At 38.9% G+C, this 26,198-nt stretch overlaps 1 protein-coding gene across 7 annotated transcripts in view; it reads right to left on the bottom strand.

The window, feature by feature from the left end:
• Nucleotides 1-547: 547 nt before the first annotated feature.
• LPGAT1 (lysophosphatidylglycerol acyltransferase 1) overlaps nucleotides 548-26,198 on the bottom strand; it is an 84,827-nt gene continuing 59,176 nt past the window's right edge. For 6 of the 7 annotated variants that reach the window (XM_059412615.1, XM_059412617.1, XM_059412614.1 and 3 more), the window contains exons 7-8: nucleotides 7,719-7,825; nucleotides 548-5,286 (exon numbers count right to left, since the gene is read on the bottom strand). In XM_059412615.1, coding sequence (XP_059268598.1) covers nucleotides 5,135-5,286; nucleotides 7,719-7,825 — 259 coding nt within the window. In that variant the 3' untranslated portion in view covers nucleotides 548-5,134. Of the gene's footprint in view, nucleotides 5,287-7,718; nucleotides 7,826-18,296; nucleotides 18,779-26,198 lie in introns of those variants that run through there. The other variant, XM_059412612.1, reaches the window with a different exon arrangement.

The raw sequence follows: 26,198 nt of genomic DNA on the forward strand, positions 1-26,198 counted from the left end.
CGAGGGTAAGAAATAGTTTAGCAGTAGATCACATATTGGGTTGAGCAACAATAAATTTGAGAGATAGGTGAATTAGGATGTTATTCCATTTTTCACATCACAGGTTGGTGACAAGAATTTAGCAAACTCAACTAAAGCATCCTGGGAGAATCACTTGGCCATACAGAACTTACAATTAAGTATATTTTATTATTATCTATTAATTGTGTTCTATATTCTTGTATCAGGAAAATTTATAGCCATCTTATGTGCATTTGCACACATCATTTTTTTTTCCCCCAGGAGAACGGCCTGTTCAACATTTACCAGTATACCACCAGGATAGCAGTATCTCCACCATACCAAGGGGGAGAGTAGGGAAGGAGTGGAGGAAAGAGTTTAAAACCAAAGAAGGAAGTACACTGTTTTTTTTTCATTTGGTTTTCAATTTGCCCTCAGCATCCAGCTGCCACGGTGTGCTCCCAAGTACATGTCCACAGATGTTCATGCGGAAATACCTCCAGAAACACACAAATACCCCGTCCCCACCACTAAGAAGTAAAAGCACTTTACTTGAAAAAAATCAACTTTATTTTTTCTAAGTTAAAAAAAAATAGAACCAGCTATTCATTTTTTTGTTGTTGTTGCGAGAAAATGCTTCTTTTGGTGTTCACATCTCAATTTCTGAAAAGGTGATCCGGTTACTAAAATAACCCGTATGCATTCATAAACCAGATCCGCGTGTGACCAGCCCTTTACAAAAATTAAAGACAGTTGCCACAGCCTTTACATTCATTCTGAGCATACATTTCAACATGCAGATAACAAAGAAAGAGAAACAGGTCAACAAGCTGAAGTAAACATATGGCATCAGGAAAACGAAAAACCCATCTGTATAAAATAAATACAACTTTGTAATAACTGTAAGGAAAATGAAAGCACTTAAATGCAACAATGGCAGGTCCGTGTGTAACTGTTTCATTACCCAGTCATGAGATAAGTTACTGTAAAATGCAGACCCCTCATGTGTAAAGAGCTTGTGCACCGGTCCTGTGTTCAACAGTTCTACACAATAAAAATAAAGCCATTCAAAATATGTGTGTCTACTTTGCAACTAGAATACACTTAAAATTTTTTGCTCTTTCAATTGTTTTAAAAAATATTAAATGTAAAAATCCTCCAATGGAAATTTTGCAGAAAAACCCCAATTTTATCTTCCATATGGCTACAGTGCCCCCTCCCCCAGCAGTTCAGCAACCCTCAGCTTATTTCCAGGGTCCAGTTCCTAATTGTTGAGGATCAATGCAAAATGATTGCAATAAAGCACCAACCAGTGATTGCTCCAGAGAGCACCCGGCCCCTCTGTGATCTAGAAATGTCCAATGTTGGTGGTTTTGGTCCCAAACACATTAGTCTCCATCCCCTCATATCATAAACCAGTGTACCTTCTGCTTTGGACTTGGCCTTTCACGTGAACAGACATAAGGTTCCCAGTATTACATGGCAAAAAAGGAAGACTAACCATTTTTAGTCATCCTTGTGGAACAGAGCAGACCCCCTCATGATGGTAACTCTGGAGTGAAATCCTGTGTCATGAAGAAAATAACTCACTCTTCCTATGCGGCAGTGCAAATAACACTTCCTTATATCGAAAGAATCCAGTAAGACTGTCCATGATTAAAGACTGCTATCTCTGATTATGACCAGGTCCCACTAGTTCACAAGAGTCTTCAGGGAAGTGATTGTCAAAATGTCACTAAAGACAAACCCACAAGGGGTAACACGAACAAAGAATGAAGAGGCATTCTTAACATCAGTCCCCACGAGAGTCACATGAGGACGATGCTCTGAGGCCTGTGTTGGGTGACTTCACATCTCATTTCCATTAAAGGCTTGAGCATCACTGCAAAACCGCCAACTCTTGATTATTCAGGGATTCCTTTTCTAGTCCATGGATTATTTAGGCTTTTGTGTTCCCTCTTTCTGAAGCTGTCTTCCCAAATCTTTCACTACTCATTAACACAGTCATAAATACATAAGCAAGAGAAACTAATGAACAATTAAAATCATTGTTTTAAAAATCAGCAAGCATCTCTAGAAGAACAAAAAAGCCTGATTAAAAAAAACCCCTCAAACTCATAAATACACATTACATTTTTGGCGAACTATGATGTATCACTGGATGAATTACCCAGCAATCCCTAGTTCCTTCACTGTGGGGAAGTCATGTTTGATTGTAAGATTAAAATCTACTTAATAATATGACAGAACTGAACTCAGAGCCCTCTTTTTGTAAAAAGCTATTTAGATTCTCAGCTAACTTTGCCCACCTGAAACGTCATTTTCCATTCTGTCATTTTTCTTTATCTTCCACTGGTGTATAGGTTTCTCCATCGTATGTCTGTATGTATCATATCTGTGTATTTCAACAGCAACGACAGTTTCTCACATGAAGAGTGAACCGCCGGTGTGGTCATTTTCGTATGTGCTGCACCTGCCCTCGGCCCATGGCCCACCAGGTAGGTGCTCTATCACTGTGACGTGTTCGGAAGAGGATCCAGAAGGGAGTTCTCACGCCCCTCTGCTGGGACGAAGCCGTGCTGAGACTACAAGCTACTGGTATGACACTAGCACGGTTTCAGTCTCTCCCCCCTTAATAAAATGTGTATTCCCTAAACCTCCTTTCATCTCACAAATTTGGAATTTTTATTCACTTCTACACAGTGGCATATTGCTGCTTCCCTGATTTGCCACAGAACCCTCTCTCCACATTCCCTAGTGCAAGCTGCTGCCCTCCACTTACTGGTAAGGAGAGCGCGATCGATGCTCTCGGATGAACAAAAAAGAGAGAACACGCTTATTAACAATTGGAGGGGGATACATAGATCATGACACATCTATTACAACTCACAAAAAATGAACTCACATATCTATTGGTATCTGTCACTCTACAGACTGTTGACATGACTCTGCGCTTGAAAAGTAAAGCGTTTTAACACCATAGCTGGTTTAATGTGTACAGTATATATTAACAATAGCATGTTCCTTTGGAGGACAGCGCTGGCAAAAGTGGCCCTGACCTGCGTTTACGCATGCGTGTATGCCTCTCTCGCCCTGACAGAACTGGCCACCCCTTGCTGTGGCTTGCTTTAGCGATAAGGAAAAAGGCCTATCTAGCTAGGACTGTGTGTGCCATACTTGACAGTGAGCACATTATTCCCCAGATATCTGACTAACCTCTCAAATGAACAATTTCAATTCAGCCTGGATTCTAGCAGCGTTTGCTGGACCTCAAACAGAAGCATCGTTAAGGCTTCCTATCACCGTCCATGCCTCTGACGCAAGATCAGTTTCACCTACTCACTGTCCCTGTAAAACAGTAAAATGCTTAGGTTTCCAAAAAAAAAAAGAAAAGAAAAATTGCATCTTGTAACAACCCCTACCAAAGCACATACAATAACTGTCTTCTGCATTTTACCAGTAGTAGCATAATATGCAATGAGGTATTTCATTAACACATTATTCTCTTTCATATATGCATGGAATTAACCCAAAGATGAAGCTGCTGTGGGCTTGTATTTGGTGTTGCTTTACCTTTCCCACATAACTGGGAGAAAATTCACATCTTTTCAATCTTTTCAGTTTTTTTTTTTTTTTTTTTTTTGGTTTATTTAAAAATAGAAAACATTAGCCTCTATTTTTCTTTTCTGGCCTACTTCTCCAAATTGCCATTTGTAGGATTAGTGACAACGGGGCATCTATAACGCTCATATCACAGGAAACTGCCACTGACTTCCTAGGATCTTCAAAGCCTACAATCCCAAACCAAACACCAACTCTGTCTCAATGCTGGGAGTGCGGGTGAGGGTCTGAGGCCATCCCAGCACTTTCTGAGAAGAGTCTGGTTCAACTGTGAGGTAAATCATAGTGGAGGGGAAAAAAGTGTTCTCTAGAAATAGAAACTTGACTTTATCCTCTTTAAAGCGATTGTAAAGAGATTGGGAAGCCTTTTGTGCAGGTCTGTCTGATGGTTACACCACCCTGATGTGGGCAGCAACTTGAGGTGATGACAGAACACAGATTTGGGGGTACCATGTGAGAACTTATCACCATTTTAAGCCTATGTCTGGCTCTAACTCTTATTTACTCTTATTTTTCTAATAAAACCCCTATCTCACTTTAAACTGATCATTTTAAACTGATCATAATGTTTCACATTAATCTGTTCCAGCCCCCCCAAATACAGTTGGTGCTAACAAGCCGAAGTGGGCAGAACACAGCCTCTAAGCCGACGGAAGGCTCCTGTGGGCGCTCCGTGCGGGGGGCGCCCCGGTACCCACGCAGAGAGAGAGAGCCTCTCAAGAATCCCGTTCACTGATTATGCTGACATTTGTTTTCAGGCTATATTACTAATCCTTTGCTATATATGCATCTGATAAAAGTGCATTTGGTAAAAGACAATTATCAGTCTATGATATGCCTCTATATGAAAAGAGAAATCAAGTGACCCCCCTCATTTAAGGGAAAGTACTAGCGCATGTAAACACGATGTTGGATTGAGCTAGCCTTTTTAGGAACACATTCTAGTACCGGAACGTGTCCAGTGGACACTGCTTCTCCCCCACGGGCGTGCTGTGCCGGACACCGGAGTGTCACTGTGAACCGCAGGGGAACAGTTCTTGAGGGTGCTGCCCAGCTCCCCTCTAGGCTCCTAGACACACAGCCAGAGTTGGTGGAAATGAGGGCGCTCTACAGCTCTGCCCTGATAGAGACGACTAGCTAAGAGGAAAAAATACAACTCTCTTGAGCTGGAACTAGGTCATCAAGGATGTCTGGTGGCAACGGAGTTTCTCTCAGACGGTCTTCTACAATGAGTTTATGATTTCCTCTTCTCCAAATGTGGTGTTTGCTAAAGTGTGTGGTAGAGTGTATCTTTTTAAAACGTGAAAGGTCCTTAAAACATATTAGCAGGTCATTATATTACTGATCCTCATTTTAGTAGAGTTTTAAAATATCCCAAAGGGGGATAAATATTAATCCATCCATTGAATTTCCTTTGCTTATTTTTTTTATATTGTGATTTGCACATGTAAAATAATGCACACTTATGAAAGTCTGAACTCCTATGGTGACCTTGACAAGTCCAAGTCAATTCCTAGAATAGGCAATGGTAAAAATACTGGATGATGTTATACCACATGTAGCCTGACAAAAATGCGAAAGACTGTATGAGAAATATCCACATATTGCTGAGGGTCATCTCCCGGGAAACAGCTTCCTTATGGCCCTTGGGAGGTGGAAAAGCTCCTAAAAGACAAGACAGAAATATTCATTTACTTACTGTGGTAGTAAGATCTCCTGGAACAAAAGTCGAATATTAGTTCACTTAGAATTGTTGTTGTTGGTTTTTTAAATCATCGTCTGTGACTTCTCATTGTTCCTGAAGAGAGATCTCATTTGAAATACAATTTTCGAACTGCTGAGCCCTTTCCTACCTCTGAACATTTGCATTTATTCTTCCTGCCTAAGATGCCTTTCCTCATCTCAGGGAAAGGCAACCACATCTGCATTCTTTCAGTATCAGAAAAAATACCATCGGTGCCATCCCCCCAAGTCAGTCACAGTCTTCTCCACCGTTTATTTCCTTCTTAGCATTTTCCATGATCTGTAATGATCCAGGTCTATCTATTCTTTTTTCTACAGACTTGTTTACTCTCTGTCTCCTTCTGGAATTTAAGCTGCATGAGAGTAGCCACTCTGGCTGCCTTGCTTCCACTGTAACCTTAGAGAGTTCTACAGTGGCTAGGACACAAGATGTGTGAAATTGAATATATATATACATGTATATATACATGTATATATGAATACATGAATATATATATACATATGAATATATATACATGAATATATATATTCATATGTATATATATATAGATAGATAGATTTTATTTATTTGACAGCAGGAGAGAGAGAGCACAAGCAAGGGGACCAGTAGAGGGAAAGAGAGAAGCAGACTGAAGACTGAGCAGGGAGCCCGATGCGGGGCTCAATTCCAGGGTCTAAAGGCAGACACTTAACCAACTGAGCCACTCAAGTGCTCTGAAATTGATTTTAAATAATTTCTGAAATGACATAATTGACACCAATTCCTCCATTTACAAGTTAAATGTTTCTGCCACAAAAAAAAGCCGTGGTAAATCGTTGGTATTCTTTTCGAAAGGGAATATTATTTATGAAATATTATCTTAGTAATTAAAAGGAGAAAGACAAAGTAAACAGATATCTTCAAATTCTTTTCTAGAAGGGAAAGCTAGACCGCTTCAGGGCAATATTACTAAGGTCATCGTGATAACACTTCAGCATTTCAAATGGTCTTTGTCCTTGCTGGTAATCCCTTTGAGTAAGCGGATTCAGGCCGGGATTTGCTTCTCACAAGCAATTTACAGAGAACACTTTCAAGTTTCAAGGTCTATTATACAATAGCTTTCTTAAAAAGAGACTTCCATTATTGTTGCTACAATTTAGGCTAAATATCATAAAGCAAGAGGCAAAGACTGAGAAAGAAGAAAGATCTTGTTGACTCTGAATCACCACATGCCTTCTTACACATCTATCCTATTTTATCTTCAAAGAGATTTTGAGAGTAAGACCAAGGACTGAACATGGCGGAGAGGGGCATCTTGTTGAAGGAGTCTTCCTAAGAATTCTAGAGACAAGCACAGCACCCAGCCCCTGTCATATGAGTATGCACTAGCCCACAGCTCTGGGGTCAAAACCTTGGGATCCAGAAGGAATACTGTTGTGGGTAATGTGAAACAATCCTAAACACAAAAACAGAAGCATTAAAGGTAATTAACAGTATCAGCCTTTGTGCACCATTAGGCCTTCCACAGTTTGATTTAACGTGAACATTAATTCTGAACCAAAAAAATCGAAGTGGGGAGAAAACAGCACTTTCTGTTAATCTAAAATCTCACAGCTATCATCTGACCTAAAACAACTTTCTCTTCCCCTTTTTCTTTTCCTAATGTAGGTTCCAGAGAATAAGCCTACAACATATGTAGTTATTTGTGAAAGTACTTTGGTAATGCCTGGCATTCTGCCAGCGCTGATTTCCTTCTTTCCTAACTTCCTCTCTTCCTCCCTCCCCCTCCCCCCTTCCTATGGCTGTTTCAACGCATCGCAGTTTTCACATAAGGTAGAGAATATTAAGTATAGGTAAGGGAACTTCCAGTAAATTGACTTTTTTCTCTCAAGAAGAAAAGTATAAGGTCATATCCGTGAAAATGTAAAAAGTAAGCCTTATCCCTATATGTAAAGAAAAGAATAAGCATGTAAAAACGCAGTTCAAAATGATCTCAAAGGGTATTTTTTAGATGACGGTCTTATAAACAATCACATACAATGCCAAACCACAAATGTTATTTGCTATTTCATAAAACAGCCCGTGTAATTGTACACGTACGACTGTAGTCTTCTACATACTGTGTACTGTCTTGAATTCGTTCCACTTGTACATTTTACTCATCATGTGATCTTGAACACTGGCTGCTGAAGTAAAGGCCTGAATAAATTTTACATTAACACTGTCCTAATGAATATTCTAAGCTGGAATTCTTAAATATAGAAATAGTTTGATTCCTTTAGGGTATCTGAAGAATGAAAAAATGGTTATCTCCCCTAAAGTATATCTTTGGAATAATCAACTTCAGAAATATACATAATAGGATACTGTGTACCTGTTTCATAAAAATGTGATAAGAGTTCTTCTTTTTCAATAAAACGTTGATAGAGCCAATCAGCAAGGCCATCCGTCTCCAGGGGTACATCTTTAATTGGAAAGATCCTATGAAGATTTAGAAAAGAAGCGAAAACTACTTTTAATTCAGAAATCAAAATCATTCAGAAGCACAACTTACCTTTGGTGACTGAAATGCTGAAGAAAGTTATGGAATCACCTGTGGCTTTGGCAAGGGTTCATTTCTACAGCTTCTCAGGGAATCTCTCTCTTTTTTTAAAGATTTTATTTATTTATTTGACAGAGAGAGAGAGTGCACAAGCAAGGGGAGCAGCAGGCAGAGGCAGAGGGAGAAGCAGGCTCCCCACTGAGCAAAGAGCTTGACGCGGAATTCAATTCCAGAACCCTGGCATCATGACCTGAAACGAAGGCAGCCACCCAACCAACTGAGCCACCCAGGCGTCCCTCAGGGCATCTTGGTTTTTAAAAAATTGTTGACTATACAACAGAGTCCATTCATTCATTCAAACATTTGCCAGCCTATTGTACGTTAGGTCCAGTGCCAGATGATGAGAAAATACTAATAAACTGTCCTATAGCTACAAATAATTACTGAGAAATAACTCTTCCCATGCTTATGGGTTTAAGAAGAAATGGTGTTCAGAATAGATGAGATTTTAAACTGTAGTTACTGGGGTGCATGAGTGGCTCAGTCCACTGGGCGTCTTGGTGTCAGGTGGGGTCAGATCTCCCAGTGCAGAGAGCGAGCCCCGCTGGGGTAGTGCTCTATTCAGCAGGGAGTCTGCTTCCCTACTTGGCGCAGGTACCCACACACTCTCTTTCTCTCAATTAAATAAATAAATCTTTAAAAAATAAAACAAAACAAAATAAAATAATAAAATAAAATAGAATAAAATAAAATGCGGCTACTGTAGGACATTAAGCATAGTCAGAGGCATGGCCGAATAATGCATTTTAGCAATGCTCTTTTGGAGGAAATGTCTGTGAACCAGACAGAATCTGCCTAAATTGGTGTCTGAATTGTATCAGAGGCAGAGGTTTCCTGAGCCGGGCCACCTCTTACGGGAGTACGAATGTGCAGATTCTGTGAATGGGTCCCGAATCACCAGGAAACGGGCCGGGATGATTAGGGATACCCATCTGCGAGACTCAAGGGCAGAAAAGGGCAGCTCGAGTACATACTATGTAGTTGCTGATGCTGAAGTTTCTTGTTTGTTTTCCAGTTTTGTGGGGGAGTTCATTTTAATCAACGGTATAAAGAGGCACAGTTTTAAAAGCCTGCAAAAGGTTTGTTGAAAAAATAGTGGTCCCCATCCCACTGCCGTTGTTTCTCTCTCCCCAGAAGAACTGATTTTTACCTCTTTGAACCAAGGATTTTTATATCTATATGTTTCCTCTTCAGTTTTAGGGCCAGCCTACTGACCTCCCACTATGGTAGAGGAGGAGTAAGCACCTTCTTCCCTCTCCCACCACACATTCATTCACATCCGTCCCATCTCCCCGATGCAGCTGTAGGGTAACTGCAATGAGCAGAGTAGTAGACCTTCACATTACTATAATCACGTACATATATTCAAAGCTAAGCCATGTAGTCAATCAACGCTACTCTTCCTTTCCTGTCTAGTTTTTGTTCTCCCTAACTTTAGCAGTTACATCATTTTCTCTGTATAGAGAACTAATTCAACCATAAGCTCTTGTCCATCTAGAGTCAATTCTCTAGAGCATGTCTGCCAACTTTTTCTTAAAGGGCCAGAGAGAAAGCATTTGGACTCAGCAGACTTTATGGTACCTGTCGCAACTATTCAACTCCGCTTCGGTAGTGTGAACGCAGCCGTAGACCAGGTGCAAGTACATGGGTACAGTTATGTCCAGGTAACACTGTATTTAAAAACCAGGCAGTGAGCCAGACTGACCAGTGCTCTAGATCTTCTCTCAAGGCGTTTGTGTGCATCAGACATTCTTTCATTTTTATCTTCCGGAATACATTTCACCTATGCTATGGGTTTGTTGCCTGTAGTTTTTCATCCTGCCGAGGCCCCTTACTCTGTCTTGGTGATTCTCCTAAAATACATTTAATGTTTCCTACATCCCATGTCTTCCTTTTTCTTCTGATGGAGCATGTCCTCCAGTGGTTTCTGGAGATAAAGGGTTCTCTTGAAATCTTGCATTTCTGCCGATGTCTTTTTTCTGTCCTCACACCTGGCTGACAATTGGACCAGATAGAGGATTCAGGGGTGCAGTTCACTTTCTTCCATCTCTGTCTTTGTGTCTTCCTTTCTAGGGGTTTCTTACTTAATTTCTAATCTTTTCTTTTTTCTACTGAGTTTTTGCTTCTTTTCTCATATTGTTAATTTCTAAGAGCTCTTCGAATGTTCCTTTTTCATAGTTTTACTGTTATTGTTTTTGCTATAATAGTACAATATTGTTGTTTTATTGTTACAGTATCTTATCTCTATGAGAGCTAGAATAGAAACTTTAAAACATGCAGGAAAGTACAGAGAGGAGGGTTAAGGAACTAGCCGGATTTCTGGCAGCTGTGCTTTTCCTATACCATTCCAACAAGTCACTTTCTTCTGTTTGTTTTTGTGTCCATCTTTCACAGCAGAGGCCGATCAGATGACCAAGTTACCCAGTGAGTCTTTTGTCGCTGACGCACATTTACGGACAGGGATTACACAGCAGACTGACGGCTCTCAGCGCTGAGTGTAGTTTGTTGACCGGAGCTGCACAGAGGATTATCCGGTTGGGCCATTTAAGTCAGCCTTTCCTTGTGAACTTGCCGTTGCCACAGAAGAAGATCCTCTAGCATCCTGCCCAGAGAGTGAAGGCCTAGTTGTTGGCTTTCTGGCAGCAGATGGAGAGAGCAGGCCTGGGATCTCAGCACCTGGTGCCATGACATCACTTAACCATGCCATTTTCATTGTGGGACCTTTGCCTCAGCTGTGCAAGGTATCTGTGCGACCACAGAGCCTCTGGTTCCCTCTCCAAGTAAGCCTCCAGTTCCCGCCACAGCAGGGAACGAAGAATCGCCCAGCTGTGGGATGGAGGGTAGGAGTGCTAGGGATCTGAGTTCCTCAATGGATTTCAACCAGACCCAAGTGTAACAACCCTTTCAACCTTATTTCCACGGGCACTGATCCTGCCAGTTTTTCAGTTCTGTGGCGTAAGGTTGGCTCCTGGCCATCCCTGCCCCCCGCCGCCAGCTTAGGGTTCTGACTGCTCATCTGTTTCCCGACTTCCGACTTTTGTTACTATTGCTTTTCCTACTTTCCTCATCCTCGTGGGTTTACACTTTAAAGAAACCTCTTCAGTGTCATTCTACTGGAGTTCTGGAAGGGCATGCAAGTTGACATGACTCTGAGCCACCATGTTCTTTAGGAAGCTGTCCTGTTATTTCTGAAAAGTCCAAGATGATTTTCGATCTTGGGCCAGTGTCTACTACTTGGCATTCTACAAAGGGGCCTATATTACTCTTTCAAGTTTAGGCAAAATGTGTGTCAGTCACTCAGTAAGGATTTGAAGATTATAATGAGGCATACCCATCATAAAAACATTCAACAGCTTCTACAGTTTATCGGAAGAACACAATGTCCAGACGAATCAAGTAGTACAAAGGATTCCAAATGACCAGGATGTCTATGCTCAGACTCCTTCAAAGGCTTCTTAAAAACTACTCATGTAGCATGGTCATTTGCATAAAAATAATCATAAGGAATATTATTTATGAATTGCATTATAATCAGATCCCTTCCTCTTGTTATTTAAACACTTAAATATCACATTTGGGATATTTTAACACCCCAATATAAGTATCCATGGGCAGGAAAAAGAAGAGAAGAAATGAAGGAAAATTATGGTATGGAAAAAAACTATTAAAAGTCAATTTCAGGAAATCACAGTTTTGATTAAAAATTTTGCTTTCAAGGGGCGCCTGGGTGGCTCAGTGGATTAAAGCCTCTGCCTTTGGCTCTGGTCATGATCCCAGGTTCCTGGAATCGAGCCCCACACTGGACTCTCTGCTCAGTGGGAAGCCTGCTTCCTTCTCTCTCTCTGCCTACTTGTGATCTCTGTCTGTCAAATATATAAAATCTTTAAAAAAATTTTTTTTTGCTTTCAAAAATTTGAAAAGGATGAAAGGTAACCAAACTATAGTTTCATTTACACAGAAGTAAGTTTCCCAATCTTAGTCACCTTTCTATTCCCCTAACTATAACACTATATTGCTCTATGGCAGTAATACAGAAATGTTCTGGTTTATTAAATATTTTAATGGGGTAGGAGATCCTAAGGTCCAGAAACTTCATGTTTCAGCTTGCTACTATAAGATCTCCTACCAGAATGAGATTTTCTTTTGCTTTGAAAGAGCTAACCACAGAAAGAGGAATTAAAGAACATCACAACTTTTTTTTTTTTTTAAGATTTTTATTCATCTATTTGGCAGATGGAGATCATAAGTAGTCAGAGAGGCAGGCAGAGAGAGAGAGGAGGAAGCAGGTTCCCTGCTGAGCAGAGAGCCCGATGCAGGGCTGGATCCTAGGACCCTGGGATCATGACCTGTGCTGAAGGCAGAGGCTTTAACCCACTGAGCCACCCAGGCGCCCCCATCACAACTTTTAAAGAGAAAAAATACTCGAAATGCTTACACTACATAAAATCATCCCATAGGCTAGTATTTCTTAGCCCCTTTAATGCCTATACTCCTAGGTAATTGGAAGATCTCTTTCAACTCAAAACGTTTACCTCTGCACTCTCTCCTGTTCTCATGCCTCACTACAGTGAGAGTGGGGCTCCATGGCTGACATTCCCTTCCACAAACAGTAGGGGCTTTGTTTTGGGTTTTGCCTTTTTTTTTTTTTTTTTTTTAAGATTTTATTTATTTGTTTGACAGAGAGGTAGAGAGAGAGAGCACAAGTAAGCAGAGCAGCAGGCAGAGGGAGAGGGAGGAAGCCCGATGCGGGACTGGATCCCAGGATCCTGGAATCATGACTTGAGTCGAAGGCAGCTGCTTAACCAACTGAGCCACCCAGGCACCCCTTGGGTTTGTTTGTTTGTTTGTTTTTAATGTGTGGAGAGTTTTAGGCATAATTAAAATAATCCCAGAATGTAGTGCGGCATAATGACTAAGAGTGCAGACTCTGGGACAGACTGCCCGAGGCTGAATTCTGCCTCTACAGTATTTGCAGACTACGTGACTTGGGGAAAATGGTTTAACCTTTGTACAACTCAGTTCCATCATCTGTAAAATGGGGTTAATAACAGTATTTACCTTACAAAGTTGTTATATGTGTATACTAGTGGGCAGAGGCTGGTGGCGTAACTTGGCATACATTGGCAGGATGGTGGGGGTTAAATGATAAATACTTTGTGCTTTAAAGTCTTCTGGGTTCAGCAACAGCGGTAGTGACTGGACTGGACCTACAGCTGTCATAAGGGTCTGACGATCCATGACTATTTGTGCACAGCATAATACTCTACTCAGACAGTCTGTGTGCTGTGTGTACTTCTGTACCAGTGGGGCTACAATGAAGCCAGCCTCAAGCCAGTCATGTGAAAAGATCAATGTGGTTACCAAGGACTGTAAAGGTGAATTCCTGACAGAGATTCTCAAGAGTCTTAATATTAATACTGATCTAATCAGAAGAGCAGAGACACAGAGACACAATTTCAAATAAGCCAGCCCGAGGCTATTTAAACAAGTTTGTCTTTCCATTCCTTCAAAGGGTACCTTCTACTCTTTGAATTTTAAGGAGCCCTCAAATTAGAAATAATATTCCAAGAATTTTATTTTCTCCTCTTTTTCCTCTCCCCATTTTAACTAAGAATGCAGATCCCTCGGGGGGGGGGGGGGGAGTTACAGAGGCTATGCAAGCTCCTAAGGCTTTTTCCACAGACTACTTCCCCCACAGTGGACTTGGAATCTACAGAATTTAGCCATTAGGCAAACATCTATCTATCTTTCTTTCTTTTTTAAATGTTTTATTTATCCATTTGAGAGAGACTGTCACATTGCCTGATCAGAACAATACTGAAAAGAAGTGGTAGTAAGAACTCCCTTGTCCCTCATTTCTCATCTTTCAGGGGGAAACATTCAATAGTTCACCAATAAGTACGATATTTACTATAGGTTTTTTTGTGCCTGCCATTACTATTAATGTAATTAAAGAACTCCCCTTCTATTCCTAGTTTGCTAAGGATTTTCTTCGTTATCATGAATGGGAGTTAACACTATCAATTTTTTTTTACACCTATTGACATGCTTATGTAATTTCTTTTTTTATTCTGATAATGTGATGAATTAAATTGACTGATTTTTAATGTTAAGTGAAACTTTAATTCGAGGAATATATACTCTCAGTACATAATCTGATGTATTTTTTATATATCACTGGGTTAATCTGGCATTTATGATCATGTAAGATATTTGGTGTAAATTTTCCTTCTTATAATATCCTTGGTTCAGGTTTTGAGATCAAAGTTATGCTGGTCTCATAAAACAGATCAGAAACATCCCTTCTTTTCCATCCTCTGAAAGAATTGTACATAATGTCCTTTATTGTTCTTTTAATGACTATAGAATCTGTAGCAATGTCCCCTTTTTCATTCCTGATATTGGCAGCATTGGCCTTCTTTTATTCTTCATCAGGTTTGCCAGGAGTTGATCGATTTTAATAGTGTTTTTAAAAAAACAATTTCTTGGTGTTATTCTTTCTTCTGTATGTTTTCAATTTTAATAATTTCTCCTTCATGATTCTCTGCTTTTTATTTACTATCTTTGTATTTAATTTGCTTTTTTTTTCTAACTTCTTGAGATAGACATTTTGATCACTCATTTTCAGTTTTTTTCTTTTCTCATAGTAGCTTTTTAAGGCTACAAATTTTCCTCTAAACACAGTTTTTTTATAGATTATATTTTCCTTATCATTCTGTAAAAAAATTTTTTCTAATTTCACTGTAATCTTGTAATACACAGTAAACATGAAATTCCTCTTACTCCCTAATGATGGACAGTTTCTCATCTTTTGTTATTCTAAACAATGTGGCTATGAATAACATTAGGCAAATGTCCACTCATATGGTTACAAGAATATCTACAGGGTAAAATTCCAAATATAAAACTGCTAAATCAATATTAAATACATTAGTAACTTTGAAAAATACTATCAAATTGTCTTAAGGATTATACCAATTTACATTCCCACTAGCAATTTATGAGAATGCCTCTCATGGAAAGATTTTTTAAGATTTATTCATTTTGCACAGGTGAGCACAAGCACCTGATGGAGACAGAGGGAGAGAGAATCTCAAGCAGACTCACCGCTCAGTGCGGAATCCACATGGGGCTCCATCCCATGACCCTGAGATCACAACCTGAACCAAAATCTAAAATCCAAACCCCAACAGAGTGAGCCACCCAGGCCTCCCTCATGGAAAGTCTTTGAACTGGAGAATAATAGAGTCAGATGCTCTGCTTTAGAGGAGAGCTAGCAGTACTTCACAATTGGGATATGCAGATCTGGGGACATATTCTTGGGGATCCATCTATGAGTTCTCTTTAAGTATACAGAGATCTTGTGTTTTCATCTCAATATTAATCTTAATAAAATTATTCTAAATTATACAGATAAACATTTTTAAATAGATAATTTTTAAAAATTTATTTATAAGATTTTATTTATTTGACAGAGAGAGAGGGTACAAGCAGAGGGAGCTGCAGCGAGAGGGAGAAGCAGGCTCCCTGTGCAGGGAGCCCGACATGGGGCTCAAACCCAGCACCCTGGGATCATGACCTGAGCCAAAAGCAGCCGCTCAACTGGGTAAGCCACCCAGATGTCCCAATTTTTAAATTAAAAAAAAAATTTTTAAGTAGGCTCCACACTGGGCATGGAGCCCAATGTGGGGCTTAAGGTTATGACCCTGAGATCAAGACCTGAGCTGAGATCAAGAGCCAGAGGTGTCCCCAGATAAACATCTTTTAACTAAGTACCACCATGTGCCTTCAGTACCTGTGTGTATAGTCACTTTGGCACAATGCAGTACTACTGTAAAAGGCCAAAAAGGCCACACTGGAGGGCAAAAATCTATTCTTTTACCTCTTAAAATCTGAGATTTAGCTGCAGCTCTCCCTCTGACTTATGAGAGCCATTAAAATAAGAGGTGAGTTATGTTTTTTCCTAATTGCAGAGTAGTTCACAAGTAACAATTATAAATTCTGGACAAAACACAAAAAGTAATTAGTGGAAAGCACTGGGGAGTGACTAAAAACAAGGAGATACTGGAGGAGAGTCAACACTGGGAAGACAGGAATGGCACTGGGTGCGTTTTTCCATTTTTTCCAGCTTTTTACCTGAGGATAATTCCCAGTAAGCGCCACACAGGGAGGCCTAAAATTTACATGGGAATATGCAGTCTTACTGGCTGAAGAACGAAAGGGCAGATATCAGGACGACCACAGCAGTTGAAATGACAGGAATCCCAGAGAGAAGCACACACAAAAGGGGAGTCATGACTCATGAACGATGTATGTACGGGGCGGACCCCAAGCAGAAGGCCTCACAATCCATAGCCCGCACAGTTCCAGGCACAAGAGAGCTGTGCCCACACTATGCAGGAAGCTTAACTATTCAGGAAATTTAATCATTTCTTTCTGTTTCCTCCAAATTAGATGTCCTTAAATAGTTGGATTTTTCAGGGAAGTCCATTACACTTCATCTTGATACTAGAGGAATGTTTTAAGATTTAAAACTTAAGTTTAAAAATTGGATTTTACTTTTTAAATGAATGGCATTACAAGTTACTGACTTTTTACTTTTAATTTAATACTATCTTAAAACAGCTTTGCAATATAGGTAGCGCTCTTTGCTCATTTCTACCACACTGAATAGCAGTCAAATGGTTTGGGGGAATTATTGCATTACTTTTTAACTTATATACTCTCCATAAATTTAAAATCAGGCCTACTCAATCTAAGGATATGTTAGCAAGAGCCATAGGGCTGGAGGACATTTGAATTATCTTTATAAGGAGAAAAGGGACTAAAAATATGGCTGAGTTACACAGAAAAGGTTGGGTTTAAGAACCCTGAACTCTTGAAAGGACATGGTGAGGCGTGCGAAATATATATTGCTTTAAGTAGGGGTTGGTGTGGGAACACGGCTGTGCTTTAACAGAAAGCCTCCCCTACCATCTGCCTAGAATAGCTTGGATACTCTCTTGCCTTAGGAAACAGCCAGGAGGGCAGAGCAAATGCTCCCTCAAGACCAATCTACTTTTATTACTCTGTTTGATCACTGTGGGATTAAAATATTAAAACAACTAATCCCCTAATATGGTGAAGTATCAAATGCATTCAATACCAGTCCTCTTGGAAGCAAATAAAAGGAGTTCTTGTGGGATGTAAAAAAACAAACAAACAAACAAATAAATAATGGAAATAAATCTACCCAATACTGGTGGCTATCTGAATGAGAAACTAGCTTCTCATTTTTAAGAAACAAAAATTCGAATTATCAGTAATCCAGAATGTGCTCTTAAAGGCAGAGTATTCTACTCAAATCCACTGAATCAGATTCAAGAGCACTAGATGAATTACACTTGCAAAAAAATGATATAAATAATGCTTAGCAGCTGGCACCTCTACATATTTGAGTTAGAACATTTGAATTTTCATGCTACCAAGGATCCAAGATGGGAGCTGACAAACAACACAGCTAAACACTCAGTTCACTTAGGCCAACAACAACTAAAGGAATTGAGAGCACTAAGGGAAATTTTGAGATGAACAGTTTCTGCTTCTAAAAGTCTAATAATCTAGCAGAGGGAAAAAGAAAAGTAAACAAATACTGTAAAACCAGAATACGATAAATGTTACACCAGGAGTTTAAAGAACTTCCAACTTCCTTGTAAGTTTAAAGGAAGGGGTGTATGTGTCTACTTATATAGCACAGGATACATGGAAATGGCAACATCTGAGCCTAAAAGAATAAGCAGGATTTTAAAAAGTCTTTTTAAATAAAGTAACAAATACATATAGTTTTTAAGATTCAGAGTACTACATGGTTGACAATGAAAAATAAACTTCTTTCCTTCCTCAGACACCTGTTTCCCAGATACGGTTTTCTTCAATTTTCTTTCACTATTTACCTCCATCGTAGTTATAAACATGCTACTACCCCTACTTTTAGATTACCCAGTTTCAAATATATTCATTGACTTGCTGTTATGGAAGATAAGGATTTGGGTCTCTTACTCCTTTGTTCTCTTTTCCTTCAATTTCCTCCTCCTACAGTTAATATTTCCTTCTCAGGGCCAACTCTGTCCTTTGTAACTATGCTTATTAGTTTCATGTTCTATTTATTTTCTTACATGTCTGTTCCTTCTATCAGACTGTGCTGATAGAAGTGTGTAAATCCCTGCCTAATCCTTCATGGGAACTCAAGTTTGTGGAACGGAATTAAATGAAAGTAATCTGCCAGCCTAAAACTTAGGAGGTGCCATCTGTAGACAGCCATCAGTACCCCGGGAACAGTACCCCCGGAACAACCACTAGGGTTGGTGTGATAAGAATAACTCGGAAATGCAGAAGCTACTTGTCACCAAATATAGATTTATGGACAAGAACAGATATTGTCAAATTTAACATATCAGAATATCTCCCGGCATTCAAGTCCCAGAAGTTCTGGTTTGAGCCATTGTCTTGAGGTAAGCTGCTCAAGGCTTCATCCTCAACATACCAAGATGTAGAATTTATAGCTTCCCCCTGGATCCACTAACAAGGCTTAAAAAGAAGCCCACTTGGTTATCTGAAAATAGAATTCACCAACTCAGATACATAAGCTTTTACCCACTTCAGCACAGGGACAAATCAAGGCTCTGAGGCAGCAAACTCAGGGTCACAGAGAATTTCCAGTGCCTTGAACGCTGATGTTCGGGAGAAAGACGGGAGAAGGCCAAGTAGCACGTTGACCACTGCTTCCTCTCACAGTCAGTAAGTTCAGCCTGGGACCTCTTCCCCTTGAGCCCCGCTCCTTGTGATGGTGGAAACTGTAGTAAACCAACATGCCACGTGAGGATAAAAACAGTGAGGGGGCACTGTTCAGACCTCAAATTTATTTACTACATCTATCTTTGTGTTCTGTCTTTTGAGACATAGTAAGGTGCTTAACAGATAAATGCTTGCTCAAGGGACTGAACTGTCAACTAAGCAAAACACGACACTGGTATGTTTGCTTAGAAGAATCACTAATACACCCTCCCTGAGTCTAATGACTTTTAGACATTTTTTGTTAAGACTATTTTGGGGAGGGGGAGTTAGTTTAAGGTTCACAGCAAAACCCAGGAGAAAGCACACAGAATTCTCCCTATCTCCCTAATGACTTTGGAAAACTTTTTGAGATGATTTCATGCTCAAGAAAAGTTGTAAAAATAGAACAAAGAATTCACATATATGCTTCACCCAGGTTCCCAAAATATCACTTTTCCCCATATTTGCTTTATGCTACCATCCTCTTTCTCCACATATGCATATGTATCTTTCTGATATATATACATATGATTTTTCAACTTTTGCGAGGAAGTTACGGAGAATGTCCTATAAGTACTTCCACGTGTATTTTCTAAATACAAGGACAGTCTCTAAGATAACCATAGTCGAATGATCAAAATCAGGAAATTAACAAGGATGCAGTACTATTATCTAACCTGTAATCTATACATTCATTCAAATCTGCCAATTATTCCACTAATGTTTGTTAAAAAAAAAAAAAGAAAAGAAAGAAAGAAGGGGTGCCTGGGGTGGCTCAGTGGGTTAAAGCCTCTGCCTTCAGCTCAGGTCATGATCTCAGGGTCCTGGGATTGAGCCCCGAATCAGGCTCTCTGCTCAGCAGGGAGCCTGCTCCGCCTCCCCGCCCCCACCTGCTCTCTGCCTACTTGTGATCTCTGTCTGTCAAATAAATAAATAAATAAAATCTTAAAAAAAAAAAAGATTTCATGCTTTGGGAAGCAGAATATAGCAGTACAATAAATAATGATTGAAGATGGAACAAATATTAATAAAGGGAATATTTAATAATATACTTCAGGTAAAAGGTAATGAGGTGAGCTTGGCTGTGGCATTTTGATAAAAAAAAAAAAAAAGTAGAGAAAGAAACGTTGCAGAAGTATCCTTCACAGGAATTGGCAGCTGATTTTGAGACAGAGAATTAAATTTAAAAGTCGAAGAGTCAAAGGAACTCCAAAATTTTCATTCTAGGTGAGTGCAGAATGATGTTAACATAAATCCCACTGGACAGGCAGGAGAAACAAGTTGCATGAAGGAAAATGAGTTCAGTTTTAGAAACACTAGGCTTGCAGAAGCAACAGGTTATCCTGGTGGAGGAAAGGAAGTGATGCAAGGGTCTGGAACTTGGGAGAAGGCCAGGGAACTAGAATGGCATCTGTAGAGAAGCTGTTTCTGTTTACTCTCCTACTATGAACTCAACCTCCACAGACAAAAGAGGGCTAAAAACAGTATCCTGGAGAAGTTGTATTTAAGCAATCTGTCATGGGGCAGGAAAGAGAGAGAGAGAGTATATGTGTGTGTGTATAAATCTTGTATTAATGAAAAGTTAGACAAAAAGATGTAGCTAGCCCTGCCACTTCTCAGATTTAATTCAATGACTACAAGTAACTAAAAGATAGTGCTCATCAGAGTTATGCTTAACTATTATTCAATTAACAGTAAAGCGCTAAGAATTTTTTTATTTGGGGGACATACTACTTCTAACAACACTAAATTTAGAAAATAAAGAGTAGTTTTTGCATACCACTGGCAGTCACTGTGATTGACCTTGAAGAGACCCAAAAGTGAAAAGGACATTGGGAACCCCACCGCGCCAGGGAGATTGGGAGAGAGCCCTTCATTTCCATAGCTTATCATAGTTCTCCAAATCCTATTACGTCCAGATTCATGTACTGAAAATAACTTAGTAAATCAGATTTGTAGGTTGTGGTCTTCGTTCTTGACTATGCTAATAGTACAAAATTTCTTCCACATATAACTTTTAATAAAATTTGGAAAGAAATGAGTTATGTCGGGGCACCTGGGTGGCTCAGTTAGTGCGTGTCCGATTGTTGATTTCGGCTCAGGTCATGATCTCAGGGTTCTTGGATCGAGCCCCGTGTCAGGCTCTGCGCTCAATGAGGAGTCTGCCTGTCCCTCTCCCTCTCTCTCTGCTCCTCCCCCCGCTCGTTCTCCTTCCCTCTTTCTGTATATATATAATATTCATATATATTTATATATAAATATATATTTACTATTTATATATATTATATATAAAAATACATATGTATATGTATACATATAGATATATGTATACATATGTATATATGTATATATATGTATAAAAATACATATGTATATATACATATAGATATATGTATACATATACATATGTATTTTTATATATAATATATATAAATAATAAATATATATATAAAATAGATAAATAATCTTTTTTAAAAAAAGAAATGAAGTATGTCTTATAAGCAGAGGATGATTTTATCTCACTAGATATGATGGTTCCCCTCTTTCAAATTTCACCTTCATTACAGAAACACAGAATTCAACCCACAACTCAGTAAAACTGCAATTAAGACCACTTAGTCAATGCCTCCAGCATCCTAACTGGTGCCAAACTAAAACATTTTCTTTTCTTAAAGGGAAATTTAAAAGTTCACTTTTAAATTATGGATAAAATTGCTGGTGCGGAAAAAAAGAACTTGTGGGTGGTGAACATTCATAAAAACAGCCAAGCACCACTAAAAACTTGAAGATTAAATTTAATATGTAACTTCCCATTTTTCAATTAGAAGCTCTCAATGGTGACTGATGACTAAAATGTCCAGGGAAAAGCTAGGATACAGAAGCAAAGCAACAGAGCACAAGAGGTGATGAGAAAAGCAGACAGGAAGAAGATAATTATTAGAAACAGCACAAGGAGGGGTAAAATGAGCAATGATTCTAAGCAAGGACAGAGAAACGACCTAGTGTAAGAGAAAGGAAAGTCAGGACACTGTTTTCTTCTGCTAGGAGAAAAGAAAGCCACTTCTCGCTCAGGAGGGAATCTTAGTACCTCTCAGGTGGTAATTCTGGGCTGGGACAGAGGGTGGTAAGGGTCTGAGCATGTGTCACTACTGCCTAAGCACGTGTCACTCACATGTGAACTACTCCAGTTATTCAGTTACCGGGAAAAGGTGACCTGAAATCTGGTTTCTGTTAAGTTAAATAACTGATTTTCACCATAAATTAATTTTATTCTACTTTATTTCAACTTTTACACCAAAAAAGTACAGAAATTTAAGTCTCTTTAATGTTTGGCCTTAAATCACGGATAAGGCACTAGAATATGAAAATCTAAACTATATGATTTGAGCACTTCAATATGCTGGACTTAAAGGGGTAAAATCTATTTCATGTCTATAAAATGGTATTTATCTTAAATGTGAATTTATTAAATTCTTAAAGCTACCTGATGAAAATGCTTTTGTTGCAATTATGCAAAGGATTATTAGACCAAAATTCTAAATTCTGAAGGCGATTTCTTTCTTCGATTAATTTTTAATTTGAAGAATTAATATAATCATGTTGTTACAAAAAAAGAAAAAGAAAGAGAAAAAGACCTCAAATAGTATAATGAGATCCCTCCTCCGCCAGAGGCATTCACTGTCAACAGCTAAACAGCAACTCCCCGGCAGTCACTGCCCTGTAGAGAACCAATGGTCCCAAACCACTTCATTTATTGAATAGTCTGTGTCCCACTGATACGGGATACTTACTTAATCATACACAAGTCCCCAAAGAAGTTTGGATTTTCGAATCTTTCCTTTGATCTGATCCTGCCCTCATACTACACTGTTTTAATTATAGTAAGCCTTGACATCTGGTAGGAAGAATTCCTCTGTTTCTTTCATCTTCAAACTATCTTCTCTGTATTCAGTTATCTTTACTCTCTCAAAGGAATTTTAAAACCATTTTATCAAGTTTCCAGAAAAACCCTCCTGTATGTAATGTAATTGCAATCGTGTTATATTTATAGATTAATTTGGGAGAACGGACATCTTGCTAATTTTGAGTCCTCCCCTGTATGAGCACAGTCTCTCTTTCACATTTATTCAGGTCTTTCATGTTTGTCAGTGAAGCTTTATATTTTTTTCTTCATACAAGTCTGACACATTTTTTGTTAAATTTTACTGTGAGGTATTTTACAGTCTTCTTGCTTCTGAGAATAGTCTCTTTTTAAAAAAAAAATTATATTTCTATTTATTGCCAGGCTAAGGGATACCACTGATTTTTCTATAGTGATTTTATATCAAGCACTGGATATAATACACAACTGATGAATCATCGAACTCCAAATCTGAAACTCATGATGTACTCTATGTTGGACAATTTAATTTAAATTAAAAAAAAAAAAAGATTGCTGAACTCTGTAAACAGATGGTCAACTAGGTAGACTATTGTGATGGTTATATGCCAACTTGACTGGGCCAAGGAATGCCCAGATAGCTGGGAAACATTATTTCTAGGTATGCCTAGCAGAGATTAACATTGCAATTAGTAGACTGAGAGGACTGCTCCCACCAATGCAGGTGGGTGTCATACAATCTGTTCAGTGCCTGAACAGAACAAAAACTGGAAGAAGGGTGACTCTTCTGTCTCCACTGGAGCTAAGACATCCATCTTCTCCTGACCTAGGGACAATAGTACTCCTGCTTCTTGGGTTTTCAGACTCCGACAGGGACTAGATAGGTATCATCTCCCCCTTCCCTCCCTTTTGCAGACCATGGGACTCGGACTGAGTTGACCATTGGCTTTCCTGGTTCTTCAGCTTGTAGATCACAAACTATGGGAATTCTCGGCCTCCATAATCACAAAAGCCAGTTCCTAAATTGAATTTCCTCTTACAGATCACTCTGTATAACCTATCAGCTCTATTTCTCTGAAGAGAACCCTGACTAAAACAACCAACAGTCATCTCAGTGGATGACCCATAGTTCATTTTCAATTAAGTTTAGAACATCACCAAGCCTTTATAGCGTGGGACACGGGGAAAAGCCCTTTCTAATGGCTCACAAAATAATATAAGACTATGAACCCCCCCAAAAAAACCAAAACAAAAAAATAATGGACCTCCTTATAGGATCATTAGGAGGGTTTTCAGGCAAAACTGATGCTCATTATGTGTTCAGTGCCAGAAGAGGCCCCAATTCAAAATTGAAATTCCTGACATTATTGTTCATGGTTAAAGGGATGAATAAGGAAGTACCATTTTTTTCCCCTCAAAGCATAGGATATATTTATTTTGAAATTTATTTTACTTTATTTATTTATTTTTAAAGTAGGCTCCACGCTGGGTGCAAAGCCTGAGGTGGGGCTTGAACTCGGAACTCTTGAGATCAAGACCTGAGCAGAGATCAAGAGTTATCAGAGGGATGAGGGAAAAACTCAATGCCTAACTGACTGAGCCATCCAGGTGCCCCTGTTTTGAAAATTTTAACTAAAAATCCAGCATTCAAAAGCTACTTCTGACAGACAACCAGACATTATATGCCTCCTGAGAAGTAAGCATCACCATTTATGGTGTTTCTTGTCAAGCAAATTCAAACTTCAATATGATAAAGTTTTAGTATCTACCTACCGATTAACAGGAAATAGAAGGGGCAGAGGAATACACAGGATAAAATTGACAAAATCAAATTGTAGCAAACTCTACATGGCAAATGATCTGGTATCCTTAAAAAACAAACTCCAAAGAAAAGAAAAAGAGGAGGGAATCAGTAAATAAGAAGAAATTTAAGAGATATACTGACTAATTGCAATCTAACTGAATTCAAACTGTTTTTAACAAATCATTTAAGAGATAATTCAGAAAATTTGGTTACTGTTTAGATATTTGATGGCATTAATGAACTATTATTAATATTTTTAGGTATGATAATATGTAATTTTTAGCCAAAGAATTCTTATATTTTAGAGAATATATAATGAATTATTTACAAATGAAATGATATGATATCTGAGACTTCCTTTAAAATAGTCCAGCAGGATCTGGCAAATAGCACAGGGAAAACAACATTGCCCATCAGAGTAAAATAGGTACATGAGGCTGAATTTACAGGTTTGATATTTTCCATAATAAAAGTTTAAGAGGGAAAAACTATTTCTGAAATTATAGTCTAAAATGTATAAAAACTTGTGACTTTTAAATTTTGTTTATTGTGAATTTTAAAATTTTGTTGTTTTAGGAAGTAAGAAAAAAACAAAAAGGAAAACCAAAATGACATAATAATCATAAATACATTAGGTTTATGCATAAAATTACTAAAATATTATATTGGGTTTTTTAAAAGTTTTTATTTATTTATTTGATGGAGAGAGAGATCACAAGTAGTCAGAGAGGCAGGCAGAGAGAGAAAAGAGGGAAGCAGGCTCCCCACTGAGCAGAGAGCCTGATGCAGGGCTCGATCCTGGGACCCTGAGACCATGACCTGAGCCAAAGGCAGAGGCTTAACCCACGGAGCCACCCAGGCACCCCTTAAAATATTATATTGTTTTTAAGTGTTGGTAATTTTTCTCAAAAATAAGTTTGCCCTCATCCCTCTGACAATCACTCTTCCCATTCAGATGTCATTTTAATAATACTCATCAGAAGTATTATGTTAATACTAACATCAGAAGTAACAGGTTAAAAATATCTACTATAAAGGAATCTAAAACACAGGGTGGAGGAAGCTATATGTAAGAACTAATATATTCAGCATGGTGTCATTAAAAGTCAAAAATAAAACCTGACAAGTCTATGGCTAATGAGGAAATGGGTCATTAAATGTATACACTAAGTAGGAATTAGAAAGTCACTAAAAATGTAAAGACTTTGTAATGATATATATATATATTTTTAAAGATTTTATTTATTTATTTGACAGAGAGAGATCACAAGTAGACGGAGAGGCAGGCAGAGAGAGAGAGGGAAGCAGGCTCCCTGCTGAGCAGAGAGCCCGATGCGGGACTCGATCCCAGGACCCTGAGATCATGACCTGAGCCAAAGGCAGCGGCTTAACCCACTGAGCCACCCAGGCGCCCCTGTAATAATATTTTAAAATACTTATAAAATTTGTAATCTTAACACCTAGTACATAAATAGTATGGGGACAATGTTCATTAAAATGCTATATGGGAAGGGCGCCTGGGTGGCTCAGTTGGTTAAGCATCTGCCTTTGGCTCAGGTCATGATCCCAGGGTCCTGGGATTCAGGCCCTTGGGCTCCCTGCTCAGTGGGGAGCTTGCTTCTCCTCTCCCTCTGCTGGTCCCCCTCCTTGTGCTCTCTCGCTTTTTCTGTCAAATAAATAAAATATTTTTTTAAAAAAGTTATATGGGAAAAGTAGAATACAAATGAACTTTTATACATACTGTAGCTACATTAAA

This window comes from Mustela nigripes, chromosome 10 (assembly GCF_022355385.1).
Source record: "Mustela nigripes isolate SB6536 chromosome 10, MUSNIG.SB6536, whole genome shotgun sequence".
In the NCBI taxonomy this organism is placed as follows: domain Eukaryota; kingdom Metazoa; phylum Chordata; class Mammalia; order Carnivora; family Mustelidae; genus Mustela; species Mustela nigripes.